Genomic DNA, 16,574 nt, shown 5'->3' with positions numbered 1-16,574 from the left:
GGTGACCTAGCCATTGTACCACTGGCCATTGGGTCCATAAACAAGGGTGTAACACCCAGACTCCCAACACTGCCACAAAAAACGCATCGTAAAGGCCTGGCTTCCTGACAGGGAGAAATAGATTTAACAGGCCCCTGAGCAAGCCAGTCCCCAGGCTCCATCCTCCTAGAATGGTAAGCTCTTGGGCCCACTGGGGGCCCATCATCCACTACAACGAGCAGAGATACAGCATCCAGAGCACCTACGCACACATGGAGCCCACCGTTCCCAGACACCTGCACAGCACAACACTTCCTCCATACAGTGCAGTACAGCAGGATGCGTAAATGTCAGGAGCCACCATGGAACACCTGCAGTATCGTGGTTTCCAGATGGCCTCACACAGCAGGTGGGCTTCTGGGCTGAGTAGTCAACAGTGGCAAAATCAAAGACGTCTCTTCTGGCAAGTGTGCTTAGGCACCAGATTGATAATGTCCCCCACACACAAAAAATCATCTATAGCAAATAACTTATTCTGATACTTGGTGTTTTGTTTTGTAGGGAACATCTGGGCAGACAAATCTGAGTTCAAACACTGTCCAGAAGCCAATGTTCTGGGGCAGCAGGTTTAATATTCTTCCGTGACAGGCCCACTGACTCTTACTTCCCCACCTCCTGGGATGTGCTGCGGCTTCGCAGGAACACTCGCCTAATGGGCCTCAGCTCTAGTCAGAAACGACTCTCTCGGATTCCCTCCATTTGGAGATGAGCTACCCTTCCAATTAAGCAAAAATGTAAGTGAGATTGAATGACGGAATATCTAAAACATATGTTCTTTTCCAATAAACAAAGTAGAATAATCACCATGCAGAGTCATTGATAATATACCTAGAAATCAAAGAGTCAGTTAAGAGTCTCTTTTTTAAAACCTTCACTACCAGATTGTACTAGACATAATCTAGCATTTCATCTAATTATCAACTATCAACTTTAAAAGAGAGCTTACAAAGCATTTAGCCCAATATAAACTCCTTCAATGTTAAATTTAAAACAGAAATGTTAATGTTTTAGTCTATGGCTCTCATCAGATCCTTAGACACTGATACTTAAGTTTCTTTAGCCTATTTCTGCCTTGGCAGAAATAATACAAGGCAGAAATAATAATATAAGAAGCAAAGACCATTTTTCCTAAAAACATTCCTCATCATGATCTAGGAATTACAGAGATTACAAAAAGTGACCATCAGAATTATACCTACCTATGGGTTTTCATGTGCTTTTTGCAATTCAGTGAGGTCTTAAATGTTTTTTGGCAATAGGGACACATGTAGGGACGAAGATCATTATGTATACCCATGTGTCGCCTTAAGCTACCACCGGTAGTGAACGCTCCGTTACAGATCAGACACTTGTAAGACTTTAGTCCCGTGTGCGTTCGGACGTGTGCTTTGAGCACTCCTGCAGAAACAAAGCCTCTCCCACATTGAGAACATTTAAAAGGTTTTTCACCTGTATGTGACCTAAAAAAATAAAATTTTAATGAATAAGTTTCTTACACTTTTATAATGCTTTACAACTAGAATACACGTTTTGTATTTCACTTGTCCATCACATTTTTTAAGCTAAGCAGCAAAGATGTAGCTCTCCACATTTCACAGGTGAGGAAACCAGAGACAGACGGGTTAAGTGACTTGCCGGAAGAGATAAAACTAGAACCCGAGTTTGACACTCGTTCATGACATTACACTGTCTCCCATGATCAAGTTTCTACTTTTTTTTCACAATTGCACCAAAAATTAATCTAAACTCAGGAATACACCTGAAAAATGTAAACATTATTCTAAAGAAATAAACCAAATGTTTCTTTGATATTTCCTGGAAATTGCAAACACTGAAATATAATGGACATATAAATAAACTTCAGTGGCAATTTCTAAGTAAAATACTTCAGTCAAGATACTAAATAAAAATAGCAATTATCAATAAATATTTTAGAGTCAAATGTGACATTTTCAATACCAAAAGCTAACACGACAATCCTAAATACTTCTAGAAGTCACCAGATCACTAAATCACTGTTATCCTACTAAATTTCCATCTCTGAATCTGTTACCTTACCTGATGTGTTGTTTAAGGTGGCAGGATTTTTTATATGCACGATGACAATAAAAACACTTGTACGGTCTATCTGCTTCATTTACAAAATTATTATTAAAATAACTTTGGAAAAACTGGTTTCTTGGAATGGGCTGGATAAGACCTACAAACAAACAAAAAAAAAGAACAGGGAATAATTCCCTGTCAATGCTACTCATAAAACTGAACATCACAAGCCAACTGCTTTACCCAGAAGAGTAAAATCCTGATGTGTTAGTCAAGATCAAGTATTTTCTCTGATCACAATGTAATACAACAAGAAATCAATAAAAAGAGAAAAATTAGAAACTATTCAAACACATGGAAATTAAACAGCATGCTCCTAAACAATCAGTGGGTCAATGAAGAGATTAAGAAGAAAATTTAAAACTTTAACCAAACAAATGAAAACACCATATATCAAAACCTACTGGATACAGCAAAAACAGTAATAGGAGGAAAGTTTATGGCAATAAAGTGCCTACATCAAAAATGCAGAAAAGCTTCAAATGAACAACCTACCAATGCATCTCAAAGAACTAGAAAAACAAGAGCAAAACAAACCCAAAATTAGTAGAATAATAAAGCTCAGAGCAGAAATAAATGATATTAAAACAAAAAAATACAAAAGAACAATGAAGCAAAAAATTGGTTTCTCGAAAAGATAAACAAAATTGACATACCTTTAGTCAGACTAAGAAAAAGAAAGCAGACTCAAATAAATAAAATCAGAGATGAAAAAGGAGACATTACAACTGATACTGCAGAAACCCAAAGTACTATAAGCAACTACATGCCAATAAATTGGAAAATCTAGAAGACATGGATGAATTCCTACACCCATGCAACCTACACCTACTAAGACTGAACCAAGGAGAATCCAAAACCTGAACAAACCGATAACAAGTGACAAGACACAAGCAGGAATGAACAGTCTCCCACCAAGGAAAAGTCCAGGACGTGACGGCGTCACCGCTGACCTCTACTAAGCATTCAAAGAATTAATACCAACCCCACTTAAGCTATTCCAAAACATTGGGGAGGAGAGAATATTCCCAAACACATTGTTCGAGACCTGTTGTCATCCTGATACCAAAGCCAAAGACACAACAAAAAAAGAAAACTACAGGCCAATATCCCTGATGCACATAGGTGCAAAAATCCTCAACAAAATACTAGCAAATCAAACTCAACAACATATTTAAAAAAATTATTCAACATGATCAAGTGGGATTCTTTTCAGCGATGCCAAGATGGTTCGACATATGCAAATCAATCAATGTGACATACCAACAGAATGAAGAACAAAAATTTTTATGATCATTTTCAACTGATGCTGAAAAAGCATCTGATAAAATTCAACATCGCTTCATGATAAAAACTCTCAAAAAACTGGATATATAAGGAACTTACCTCAACACAGTAAAAGTCATTTAGGACAGACCTAAGCTAGTATCATACTGAATGGAGAAAAACTGAAAGCCTCTGCTTCAAGATCTGGAACAAGACAAGGATGCCTGCTCTCACCACTGTGATTGAACACAGTACTGTAAGTTCTAGCTAGAGCAACAAACAGAAAGAAAAAAGGGCATCCGAATTGGAAAGGAAGAAGTCAAATTATCCTTATTTATAGATGCCATGATTTTATATCTAAAGAAACCTAAAGACTCCACACAAAAATTATTAAAACTGATAAATGCAGTAAGGTTTCAGGATACAACATCAACATATAAAAATTAATAGCATTTCTATATGCCAACAGCAAACAATCTGAGGAAGAAAGCAAGAAATAAGTACAGCCACCATGGAAAACAGGATGGAGGTTCCTCAAAAAACCTGAAAATACAACCACCATATGACTCAGTAATCCCACTACTAGGTATACATCCAAAAGAAGGGAATTCAGTATATCAAAAAGATATCTGCACTCCCATGTTTATTGCAGCACTATTCACAATAGCCAAAATTTGGAATCAACCTAAGTGTCTATCAATGGGTGAATGGATAAAGAAAGAGTGGTACACATATAGAGTGGAATATTATATAGCCACAAAAAGAAAAAATCCTGCCATTTGCAATGACATGGATGGAACTGGAGAACATTAAGTAAAATAAGCCAAGCACAGAAAGACAAATCTCATGTGTTTTAACTCATATGTGGGAGTTAAATATTAAAACAATTGATCTCACGGAGACAAAGAATAGAATGATGGTTACCAGAGGCTAGGAAGGGTAGTGGGGAGGGAGGGATAAAGTGGGGATGGTTGCTGGGTGCAAAAATATAGTAGATAGAATGAAAATATTTGACAGCATAACAAAGTGATTATAATCAACAATAAGTTAGGGTACACTTTAAAATAACTAAAATAATTGAATTGGAATGTTCCTAACACAAAGAAATGATAAGTGCCTGAGGTGACGAATAACCCATTACCCTGATTTGATTAATTCACATTGTATGCCTGTATCAAAACATCACATGTACCCCATAAATATGTATAACTATTATGTACCCACAATAATTAAAACTAAAAAATTTTAAAAAATAAAAAAACTCTGTATACCATTTAACCTTCATTTACACTGAATTATATTTTGTTTAATATTAGTTTTGCTTATAGACTGGATTATCTTGCCTAGGAAAATGATAAAATATCGAAATTGCATAAAAATATAAATTCGCACATAGCATTTAATGGATGCTGTGATCTGAATGTTTGCGTCCCCCCAGATTCCTATGTTGAACCCTAATTCCCAACATGAGAGTAATAAGAGGTACAGCCTTTGGGAGGCAGACAGGCTGTGAGGGTGGAGCCTCCACAAGCAGGATTAGTGCCCTCATGAAAGAGGCCCCTAGGAGCTGCCCACCCCTTCTTTTGGCCATGCGAGGACACAGCCAGAAAGCACCATCTATGAGGAAGACAGTCCTCCCAGACACTGAATCTGCCCACACCCTATTCTGAGATTTCTCAGCCTCCAGAACAGTGAAAAGTAAACTTCTATTATTTATAAGCTACCCAGTTTATGATATTTTTGTTACAGCAGTTCAAATCTACTAAAACAATGGGGTTTCCTACATTTTGTTCTAGTACTTACAAAAATAGTTTTTCTAAAGATTCTAGCAAACAGTGTATTCTGGCTAGTTAACAAAATCAGAGTTTGGATTGATTATAATAACACTGAGCCTAAAAAGAATTTAAAAACAGGTAGGTTTAAAACAGCTCAAATAATAATGTCACACGCCACACGGGAACTTGAAGACGGAAACAACAAACTGCACTGTGTGTCTCACATAAAAACCCCTTGTCACCTGCAGCAGTCTCACTCCGGCAGCAATGTTCCTTCAGTGAGGACATGTATATGACTATCTTCACTTACACATATTTCTCTCTGAACCAAGAACACAATTTTAGCAGTAGTTTAGACACAACTAGGAGTTTAATCTTGACTGTGAAACATACTAGCCCACAAAGCCAAACTAGGCTTAACAAAGACTTCATTATTACCATGCCTAAAACTATTTAAGTACACAGTCCTTAACATCCGTCTACAATGCATAAAATACTAAAGAAAAGATTACTCAACACTCGTAAACACGCCTTCCAACCCATCTTACCTAAGTCAGTTATGAGAATCGGCTCTTGCAAAGGAATATCAGGCACTGGAACATTTGTCTTGCCTACACGAACCTTTGTGGGTTTACGCTGGTGCCTCATCTTCCTTAACTCCGTGTGTTTAAAGTGGGAAGCAATGTGAGTCTTCCTATGGCCTGAGGTTCGAAATTTCTTGTCACAGTGAGGACATGCAAAAGGTCTAACTCCTAATAAAAATAAAAGCACATTTTGGATTTCAAGAAATTAAATCTCAACAGTGAATGCCAACAGAAAATGTTAGTATTTCCAATATTAATTTGAATATTCAATGTGTTATTCCCTGCTTATAATTTCATCGATATTATACGCTAGACTTTTTTTCCCCTTGTTTGTATACAGTGCATATTATGCATATTATAGATGTCAAGGCATGTAATAAGAGCACTATAAGTAAAACAGAACATTTACTATTTTCAGGACAAAGCCTTAAACTGTAAAATACAGATATTCAAACAACTAGTAGTCCTTAAGAATTCTAAAGCGTACGAAACTGCTCTCTCTCAAATTGTGATCTCTAAATTGACGTAACAATGGCCACCTCCAGGTTTGTTGCTGAGATTATACACACTGATGTTTAAATAGCACTTAGCAGTATCTTCCACTTTGTAAACAAGTAGTAAATGGTTGTTGTTATTGACTGTAAATATTGATGACACTAATAATATTTTCTTAATGAGCCTCTACTACTGTGTCCCATTTCTGAACAGTCTTTCCTTCTTTTATTATTTTATCGGTAAGTGAAAATGTAGATTCCAAAGAAAGACATATTTTCTAAAAATTGACTAATTTCACTTTTTCAAATACTCATCCACACGGTCAGCCCAGACAGGGAGCCCCGAGGGAATGTGGGGAAATACCGCTAACGAGCATAGGATTTTTTTCTGGGGGTGATAAAAATTTTCTAGACTCATAGTAGTGGTGTGGGTTGCACAATTCTGAATTCTACACTTTAAGAACATGAATTTTATGATATGTGAATTGCATCTCAATAAAGCTGTTATTTAAAAAAATTAGAGCCCAGCCAGGAAAGATTTCATACCATAACACTGATTAGAAAAACATCCGAGCGGCAAGTAGGCACTAAGGTCTCCCTGCTAAGGGCCTCAGTACAGAGCCCGGGGCCCAGGCGTGCACGCCCTCCCTGCTGCAGCTGACACCTGCAGGTCTGCAGCCCGCACGGCTGCGTCTCCTCATCAGACAGGCCCAAGACTCTAATGCCCAAGTCTGGTCCCCACAAGGCACCTCTCTGCACCCTTTGCAATATCTGTTCATAAAGGTCACCTATTTGATGCCTCCCGACATTACATTGTTAGCCAGGAAGGTCAAGGTGGCACCTTGGTCCTCCACCCGGATACCTCCTGCCTGGGCCGCAGAGGGTAACCCCAGGGAAGCGCACCTCGAGCCCCCGCCCCGCGCCCACGGTGCCCGGCGCACCTGTGTGCAGGCGGATGTGCACCTTGAGGCTGCCCGACGTGGAGAAGCTCTTCATGCAGTACTGGCACTTGAACGCCTTGATGCCCGTGTGCGTCTTGATGTGCGCCGTCAGCGTGCTCTTGACGGCGAAGGCGCGGAAACACTGCGGGCACTTGAAGGGCTTCTCGTGCGTGTGGATGCGGATGTGGCGCACCAGGTCGCTGGGCTTGCGGAACTCCTTGGTGCAGTAGGGGCACACGTGCCAGCGCACGCCGTTCTCCTCCCGGACAGAGCCTGCGCGACAGGAGAGGCACTCGTGCGCGCCCGGGGCGAGCCCTCGGAGCGACCACGGGACAGCTGGCATCCCCGCCACGGGAATCCACCAGGACCACGACTTAACCTAGCACAAGACCCTAACGGTCCGGCCTCCGAGACGAGAGCCCCAGCTGAAAAGGGAACACCACCGTACCACCGAGCGCACCGCTGGCCCTGGGTGAGGATAAAAGCAGCTGTGATCAAATGGCTCCATGCTTAACATGAAGAAAAGGAATGAAGTTCGAAGAGGTATTTAGGGAGCCTATCTGATATCACAAAAAATACTACAAATGCAAGTAATTTTAGGTAATGGTAAGTTCATACGCTATAAAAGGGGATTTGTAAATAGTGAAGACAAATAGTATATATGAATTCATGATCAAATACAAAGGATTCTGTCTTTTGTAACTCTAGATATATTATTCAACGTTGAATCAAGTTAAAAATATTCCCTGACAGAAGAGAAATTACTAATGAAATTCACGGAGGTACACTAAGTGCAGCAGTCCTTGCTCCCCTGCGGCACACACGCTCCCAGACCCCCGAGGACGCCTGGAACCGTGCGCAGTGCCGAGCCCTGTATGTTCTCCTCTGATAAGCAAGACCCACTAAGTGACTACGGTGCGGCATACAGAGCGAAGACGGGCTGGACAAGGGCGTCATTCGCCTCCTGGGCGGGTGGGGCAAGACAGCTACAGACTGAAGCCCATGCAATTTAAAACTTAGGAATTATTTCTGGAATTTTCCATTTAACATATTCAGACCTCAGTTGACCTCAGGTAATTAGAACTTCAAAAAGTGAAACTGCAAATAAGGGGAAACTACTGTAAAATTATTTCTAAAATATAAAAAATTTCAAGTAACATTCAACAGAATCACTTTATTCTTAAAATTTTTGATTAGATTTATCCATCTGACATTAAATAGACATCTATAGTAATTAAAAAGATAATTCAGGTACAGAATGCACAGAAATCAAAGATTTTGGCCATGGTAATGAAATTCATCAGAAAATTTTAACTGAAATTTACTTAACTGTGTCTGTACAGACAGTTTTCTTAGGAGAAAATGAAAATCTTGTTTCCTTTTCCCTGTTATCAGTAAATACAAGGAATTCTCCATATATGCAAGTGAATCTGTAAAAGGAGAAGATGCATTTTCCCTAATATGGTATTCTTTAGGAGAGTAATTTCACATAGAAAAGGGAGTTGGGTTTAAAAAAAGAAAAAGAAAAATAACATTTTTTGAAAACTGGCAGAACAGAAACAAGGACAAAGAAAGGAACAGACAGGAACCACAGCAATTTTAAAAAGTAGGAAATAAGGGAAATGGTTTTTAAAATGAAAGACATGGTGATATTGCTTATTTTAAAGAAGTCTAAAACTTAAGACTGCTTAAAACTAAGAGGCAAAAATTAATTCAGAAACATGCATAATTACCTCAAGGTCTTATCATGATAAATTAGAAATGTAAGGTATAGAAAGGTAGCCATTCAGGTTGGTTCTTTGCAATTCTGATATGTGCTGCCATAAACATATGAATGCATGTATCTTTTTGATATGATGATGACTTTTCCTTTGAGTAGATACCAGTGGTGCAGTTACTGGATCGAATGCTAGGTCTACTTTTAGTTCTTTGAGGAAGTTCCATGTTGTTTACCATAGAGGTTGTACTAGTTCACATTCCCACCAACAGTGTATAACCATTCCCTTTTCACCACATTAGCTCCAACATCTATTGTTTTTAGTCTTTTTTAATAATGGCCATTCTGACAGAGGTGAAGTGGTATCTCATTGTGGTTTTAATTTGCATTTCCCTGACAATTAGTGATGTTGAGCATTTTTTTCATTTTTTTTGGCCATTTGTCTATCTTCTTTTGAAAAGAATCTGTTCATCTTTTTGCCCACTTTTTGACGGAGTTGTTTTTTCCTTGCTGATTTGTTTGAGTCCCTTATAGATTCTAGGTATTAGTCCTTTGTTAGATGTATAGTTTGTGATTATTTTTTCTCCCATTCTGTAGGTTGTCTATGTACTCTGTTGATTATTTCTTTAGCTGTACAGAAACTTTTTAGTTTAATTAAGTCCCATGTATTTGTTTTTGTTGTATTTGCTTTTGGGGTCTTAGTCATAAATTCTTTGTTTAGGCCAAAATCCAGAAGAGTTTTTCCTATGTTTTCTTCTAGAATTTTTATGGTGTCAGGTCTTTAATCCAAGATGCCCAAGTTTTAATACATGAAAATCAACACCTTCCCTATCTATTAATAAAAAGAATACCCAGAAGAAAATTTTATAAGGTGAAAGATTTATACGATTGGAAGAGAAACCAGAGTATAGAAAATTTTAAAATACTACTGAAATATTAATATTTTTTAAAAAGTAAAAAAAGATGAATTAATGAAAATGCACACCTATTCTTTGGCACAAAGACTAAAAGTTATAAAGATGTTCCCCCTGATTTAGTTTATCACTTATATACAAATACCAAGAAGACTGATTTTTACAACCAAAGTTTTTGGGACTTTAGCAGAAGATTCTAAAGTACGTCTGAAAACATACATATGTGAAAATAGTGAAGAATACACCTTAAAAAAAAAAGAGTTATCAAGAGAGGACTAAGCTTCCTATTATTAAAGTACACCAGAAAGCTAAAACTTTGGTACCAGAACACATGAATAGAAAGAAAGACTAGTGGAGTAGAACAGAATCCAGAAAAGACCCATATAGATGTGGGAGTGTGAGGTGTAATAAAGGCGGCATCACATGTCAGTGGGGAGAATATGACTTATTTAATAAATGGTGTCTGGACAGCTGGGTGGCCACCTGAAAAACATAAAATTGAATCAAAGATCTAGTTTAGAACATGAAATTATAAAAGTGATAGATAAAAAGTTATGTTTCCATAGTGTCAATGTTGAAGTCTAAATATCACACAAGCCCAATTTTTTTTGTTTCTTTTTTTTCTCTTTTGCCTGCTGCTGCATGGGTTGGAAGGTTTATTTTTTTTTTAACCCAAAAAGGCAAACAAATTAGAAAAGAATGTACAGTTGACCCTTGAATAACTTGGGGCTTAGAGGTGCCAACCCCCATGCAGTTGAAAATCTGCTTATAACTTCTGACTCCTCAAAAACATAGCTAGTAATAGCCTACTGTTGACCAGAAGCCTTGACCAGTAACAGTCAATTAGTATTACATATATTTTGTAAGTCATATGTATTATATACTGTATTCTTACAGAAAGGTAAACCAGAGAAAAAATGTCATTAAGAAAACCATAAGGAAAAGAAAATATATTTACTATTCATTAAGTGGAAATGGATCATCATGCAGGTCCCCATCCTTATCATCTTCCCATTGAGGAGGCTGAGGAGGAGGAGGAAGAGGAGGCATTGGCCTTGCTGTCTCAGGAAGAGAGTGGGGGAAGAAAATCCACGTGTCACACCATGTAGTTCAAACCTGTGTTGTTCAAGGGTCAACTGTATGCCACAAATATAGCTCACAAAATAACTATCATCTTTAACGTATCATGGCCACTGAAAATCAAGAATTAGTCTAATGGAAAAATATAGCTAGTCTTTAACATGAAAAGTTCTCCACCTTACTCCTTATAAGAGAAATGCAAATTAAAACTGCAACAGTAGTTAGCATTTTCTAACCTATCAGATGAGTAAAAAAGATCCCTAAATTTTGAAGACAATCTCTTGTAAACGCTGTGAGGAAACAGACACTTTAATACTTTGCTGTTGGAAGTGTAAATCCACACAACTCAATGAAAGGAAATCGTAAATATTTATCAAAATTTTAAAGGTATGTATAAGTTTTCTTTCTTGTGACCAAGCACATTACTTACACAAATAATGAAATCTTAATAAGGTCTGTAGACTGGACAATAGCATTGGGTCAATTTTAATGTCCTGATATTGATGATTATATTAATATGATTATATAAGAAGATGTCCTTGATTTGACAAAATACACAGTGAAGTATTCAGCATTAAAGGAGCATTATATCTGCAGGTCACTCTCAGAAGATTCAGGGAAAAAAATAAGTAAAACCAAAAAGCAAATATAGTAAAATGACAACATTTGGGGGAATCAGAATGAAAGGTATGTATTTTTCTTGAAACATTTCTGTTAAGACTGAAATTATTTTAAAATACATTTATAGAATTTACCCTTTGAAACCTTTGCCACTTCTAGAAATGTGCCCACAGATAAATTTACATGTGTGAAATGACAGGCCCGCAAAGACACCCTCCGCAGCATCACTCGTCAGCAGAAGGTGGCACATCACCCTGATGTCCACTTGTTTAATCAACCGCAGACTGGTCAAACTAGGACACACCCACAAAATGGAACAGTGTTCAGGCATTTTGAGAAATAAGATATGAGGTGGAAAGAAATAACCTGAAAAATAATATGCACGTTCTACTGCATTTTTAGCAGGATGCCACCCATCTGCCTGGAAAACAATGCAGATGCCCATGCTTGCTTAGAGGACACAGAAGACACTGGTGACATGCTTCGCTGGGGTCTGGGGGAGTTAAGGATGCGGATGAACAGTGGACCTTTTACTTTTCACTGTATATCATTCTGTATCTTTTAAATTGTGTGGCATGAGCAAGTTTCACCTGTTTAAAAAATAATTTTAAAACATTTGTAATTCATTAAGCACTTATTATATGTCAGGTGCCCTGCTACACACTTTGCATGATCTTCTCCTTTCATTCTCTTCCATTTATTCTACCACGTGCCTCATTTCACAGGTGGAATGGCTGAAATCCTAGAGGTCAACTGACTTGCTCAGGGCCAGCTGGCCAGGGAAAAGCCAGGGTTCGTGGTAAGGTCCACGGGATCCTGCCCGAGTGCAGTTTTCGCCACGAGGTCTGTCCTCCCAGCTTTACTTCAAGAAAAGCATTACTATACGCCGGGTACCACGCTGGGCATCAAAGGGTATCAAACGAGTCAAGCCCCTGCCCTTGAAAGGACTGCCGTCCAGAGGGAAGCAGGCCGGGCTGGACAACCAGGCATGACGAGGAGCATCAGAGCTGTCCAGACAGGTGCGAAGACAACGCTGATGCACTCCATGGGAGAAGAGTGCTCAGAAACTTCTACAAAAATAAGGTGGCCCTCTAAGCTGAGCTCTGGAGGTAGGTATTTGCCAAAAAGTACATGGTCTCAGGTACATTTATCAGACAAAAGAAGTAAAAGCCAGGTATAAAGGTAAGTTCCAAAAACTTAAAAGTTGAATATAGCTGAGGTATGGGCTGTCTAGTGGAATCACAGAGTCAGAGCTGGAGATCCGGGCAGGGCTGGATGACAGAAATCCCCATGCCGTGGAAGGCTCGTGGCATGAGAGGAGAGTCCAGATGTGTTCTCTTCACTCTCCAGTCGGCTCCCAGACAAGAGGAAGCAGCAGGGGACACGGCCCAGCATTAGCTGCACCACGGTGGAGGAAAAGGGTGGCAAGGACGAGGGCCACTCCCTGATGGCCAGCCCTGGGCAGTGCAGGTGGAGAGGCAGGATGCAGTGACCAGAAAGACGTCTGGGGATCCTTCTGTGAGATCAGAGGGTGCCTACTGTAATCAGAAACTCCAGGTATAGCAGCTGGGAGGGATGCCCAGGCTCTTCCGGGGAAAAATCCAAATGCTGGTTCCAACAAAGGACGCTGGCCTGATGGCTGGCAGGTGCGTACAGAAGTTCTACCCCAGATGACGCACAGTGAGGGCCATATCAAGTCTTTCTGCTTTCGAGTACTAGAACATCAAGTTAAATGTAAATATCCAGAACTGTTGTTCAGTAACTAATTTTGGAGATGCTCATGTCTTGGCTTCAAGCTCAGATGCTGACTCTCTAGCCAGAGAAGATCCCTGTATGAAACACAGCTGCCCAAGTCATCTTCTTGCTTTTGGTTACAGAATATCTCACTGAATGGCCCAAGTTTTTGCTTTGTATTGTGTGTGTGTGCTGGGTGTGGGGGGCCACACATTCTCTTAGAAATGGACCTAAATCCAAGGGGGGCAGATTTGCACCTGCTCATGGCCATCAATTCAGAGCTGCTGGATCATGATGTAGTGCGGACAGCAGAGCTGGCTTTTAGGAATATCCTAATGAAAGATGCCACGAGGGAACAGTGCATCCCAAACCTGGGGGAATCATGGTACCAAATCTCACAAAAGGACCACTGTATTCACTCAGAAGTGACATGTCAGTGCTGTGGAGTCACTAGGGCTTCATATGTAAGTCTTATACATAAATTAATCCCTTGTCACCAATGACAGTTTGTAGATTTGCTCTAGGTCACAAGTCTGCAGAAGTTTTACAGGAAGAAGCATGTGACTGGCTGTCTGAAATGGCAAATAAAGGAATAGACCCTGGTGATAAAACGAAACTAGGAGAACCTTTGTGCCAAGTACTACAGTTTGCTGGTTTTCCAGCATTGACCAGGAAGATGCTGGTGACCTCCCGGCCAGATTTTCCTAGCTGGTAAATGGAAAGAGACAGTCACTGAGAGTTAGCTGGACTAAATTAATCAAGAAAAGAGACATCAAGAATGCTCAGAGGCAGCATGAGCCACTGAAACAAAAGTAGTGCTGACGCCGCAGTGGCTGGCTCACGACACTGACAACACCTCCTCTAACATTACTGGATTTTGCTATGATAATCTTCATATTTTGAAACAGCTTACAGTGTTCTCAGATCAGCAAAATGCTGATGGAGAGGCAATCATGTTGACTCTGACTTATGATGAAGACTGTATCTTTGAAAATGAAGACGATGAGGCCATGTCTGTAGAATACAGAAAACAACTGAAGTCACAGTCAGACAGTCTTCCTCAAGTTTCACCAGTTACTGCTGGCTTCTGCTCCCACTTGTATTTCTACGCGGCAGCACTGGCAGACTGCACGGTTGTGGAAGCTCACGTAGCAGTAAGAGTGCTGTCTGTGTCTATACAGAAGCTCTGCCAGTATTCCATGGAGCTGCCTCTTAGGTGGTGATTCAATAGCTAGGGTTTTGTAGAATACTGTTTGGACTTTGGTAATGTCAGGAGTTAGCTCCTATTAGCACAACTCTGTGTCACTGGAGTTCTTCAAAACAGTTGTCAGTTATGAAAAGTTTTCCATGGTTGAACCCCAGTGCACCATATGGGTACAAACGGCTTTCTCAGAGCACAGAGGCCTGCGACACTCCGGCGCGAAGCATGCAGAACTGCATACCTGCTGCCTAGGTTTGTCAGATCTCTCAAGAAAAAAACAGACCCATACTGCTTGCATGCTGACTCAAATTGTTCTATGCAAAAGCACTGTTAAAAGATATAGCAGAGTTACGCTAGCACCTTAATTTTTTTTTAATTTGAAATAAGTCCTTTATAAAGACCATAGCAATGGAAAACAGTGTACTTATTTTCAATGCTGAAAATAAATGTTTAAAAGTTTCGTCTTCTTTTATGTGTGCAGACTCAAGTACAGATGGAATACAACAACCAAAAAAAGGGACAGGTGGATCTGTACTGAACACATACAGGTATTTTTTTCTTGCCATTATTCCCTAAACAATACAGTATAACAACTATTTACACAGCATTTACATCATATTAGGTATCATAAGTAATCTAGACGATTTAAAGCTGTGGTTCCCAACATTTTGGGCACCAGGGACCAGTTTCATGGAAGACAATTTTTCCATAGACTGGAGGGAGGTGAGAGGGAGGAATGGTTTAGGGATGATTCAAGCACATTACATTTATTGTGCAGTCAAACCTCTCTGCTAACGATAATCTGTATTTGCAGCTGCCCCCTAGCGCTAGCATCACCACCTCAGCTCCACCTCAGATCATCAGGCATCAGATTCTCATAAGGAGCGCTCATCCTAGATCCCTCGCATGCGCTGTTTACAGTAGGGTTCATGCTCTTGTGAGAATCTAATGCCGCCGCTGATCTGACAGGAGGTGGAGCTTATGCAGGGATGCGAGCAATGGGGAGCAGCTGTAAATACTACAAAGGTTCGCTCACCTGCCTGCCGCTCACCTCCTGGTGTACAGCCAGGTTACTAACAGGCCACTGAACGGTTTCAGTCGGTGGCCTGGGGGTTGGGGACTGCAGATTTAAAGTATACGAGAGGATGTGTGTAGGTTATATGTAAATACTACACTATTTTACATCCAGGACTTGATTGAGCATCCATGGATTTTGGTATCCTGGGAGGTCCCGGGACTAATCCTCCACAGATACCCAGGGATGACTGTATTTCAAAGATGTCAGTGTTCCTAACTAAAGACTAAGATAATCCAGAAAAGACTGAAAAATAAGATCTATCATATGTATTTCAAGAGTTACCTCCATTTCAAAATAATGGAGATGGTGTGGTGTGGACAGTAACACACAGGAACAGAACTGGAACAGAACTGAGAGTCCAGAGCTAGACATACACCTGGACGCAAACGAGATCTGCAACAAAATTAGCATTATACATCACAGGAGAAAAGAGACCGTTTTCAGTAAATGGTGCCGGACAACTAGTCACCACACAGAAACAAATCAGATTTCAATCCTACCACTAATCATACACAAAAATAGAGTCTAGGTGAGCTAATGAATTAAATGTGAAAGGCAAATCTTTAACACTTTTGGAAGAACATATGGGGGAATTCAACATGGGTAAGGAGAGATTTCCTAAAACACAAAATGCACAAACTTAACGTCATTAAAAGTAAAAATCTCTATTCATCTATTCATCAAAATATGCCTTAAAGAGAGTAAAAGAAGTTCAAACTGGAGAAAATATTTGAAACACATATAAACAATAAAGAGTATCTAGAATATATAAAGAACTCTAACAAATCAATAAGAAAAAGATAACCCAACAGAAAAAGAAACAGGGATCTATGTGGAAAGACAGTAAATGACTTTTCAGGTTCTTTCTAAAACTTAAACCTGGGAACAGACAATGGTTAAAAGGTAACTCTTGTGACTGTGCAACAATGTGTGAGTACATGACTGCAGCCAAACACACCCTCATCTACGTGTAGGATTTGCATAAAATGGTAGCAATGTATTAGCAAAACTTAATACTACAAAATTT

The 16,574-nt window shown here is 39.6% G+C and overlaps 1 protein-coding gene across 3 annotated transcripts in view; it reads right to left on the bottom strand.

Moving 5' to 3' along the window:
* ZNF236 (zinc finger protein 236) overlaps window positions 1-16,574 on the bottom strand; it is a 118,034-nt gene that overhangs the window by 45,688 nt on the left and 55,772 nt on the right. For all 3 annotated transcript variants that reach the window (XM_045527678.1, XM_045527679.1, XM_045527677.1), the window contains 4 exons: window positions 7,203-7,475; window positions 5,732-5,935; window positions 2,098-2,239; window positions 1,239-1,499 (listed from right to left, as the gene is read on the bottom strand). In XM_045527678.1, coding sequence (XP_045383634.1) covers window positions 1,239-1,499; window positions 2,098-2,239; window positions 5,732-5,935; window positions 7,203-7,475 — 880 coding nt within the window. The remainder of the gene's footprint in view (window positions 1-1,238; window positions 1,500-2,097; window positions 2,240-5,731; window positions 5,936-7,202; window positions 7,476-16,574) is intronic.

Source organism: Lemur catta, chromosome 16, assembly GCF_020740605.2.
Source record: "Lemur catta isolate mLemCat1 chromosome 16, mLemCat1.pri, whole genome shotgun sequence".
Lineage (NCBI taxonomy): Eukaryota > Metazoa > Chordata > Mammalia > Primates > Lemuridae > Lemur > Lemur catta.
This window is presented reverse-complemented; position numbering and strand designations above follow the sequence as displayed.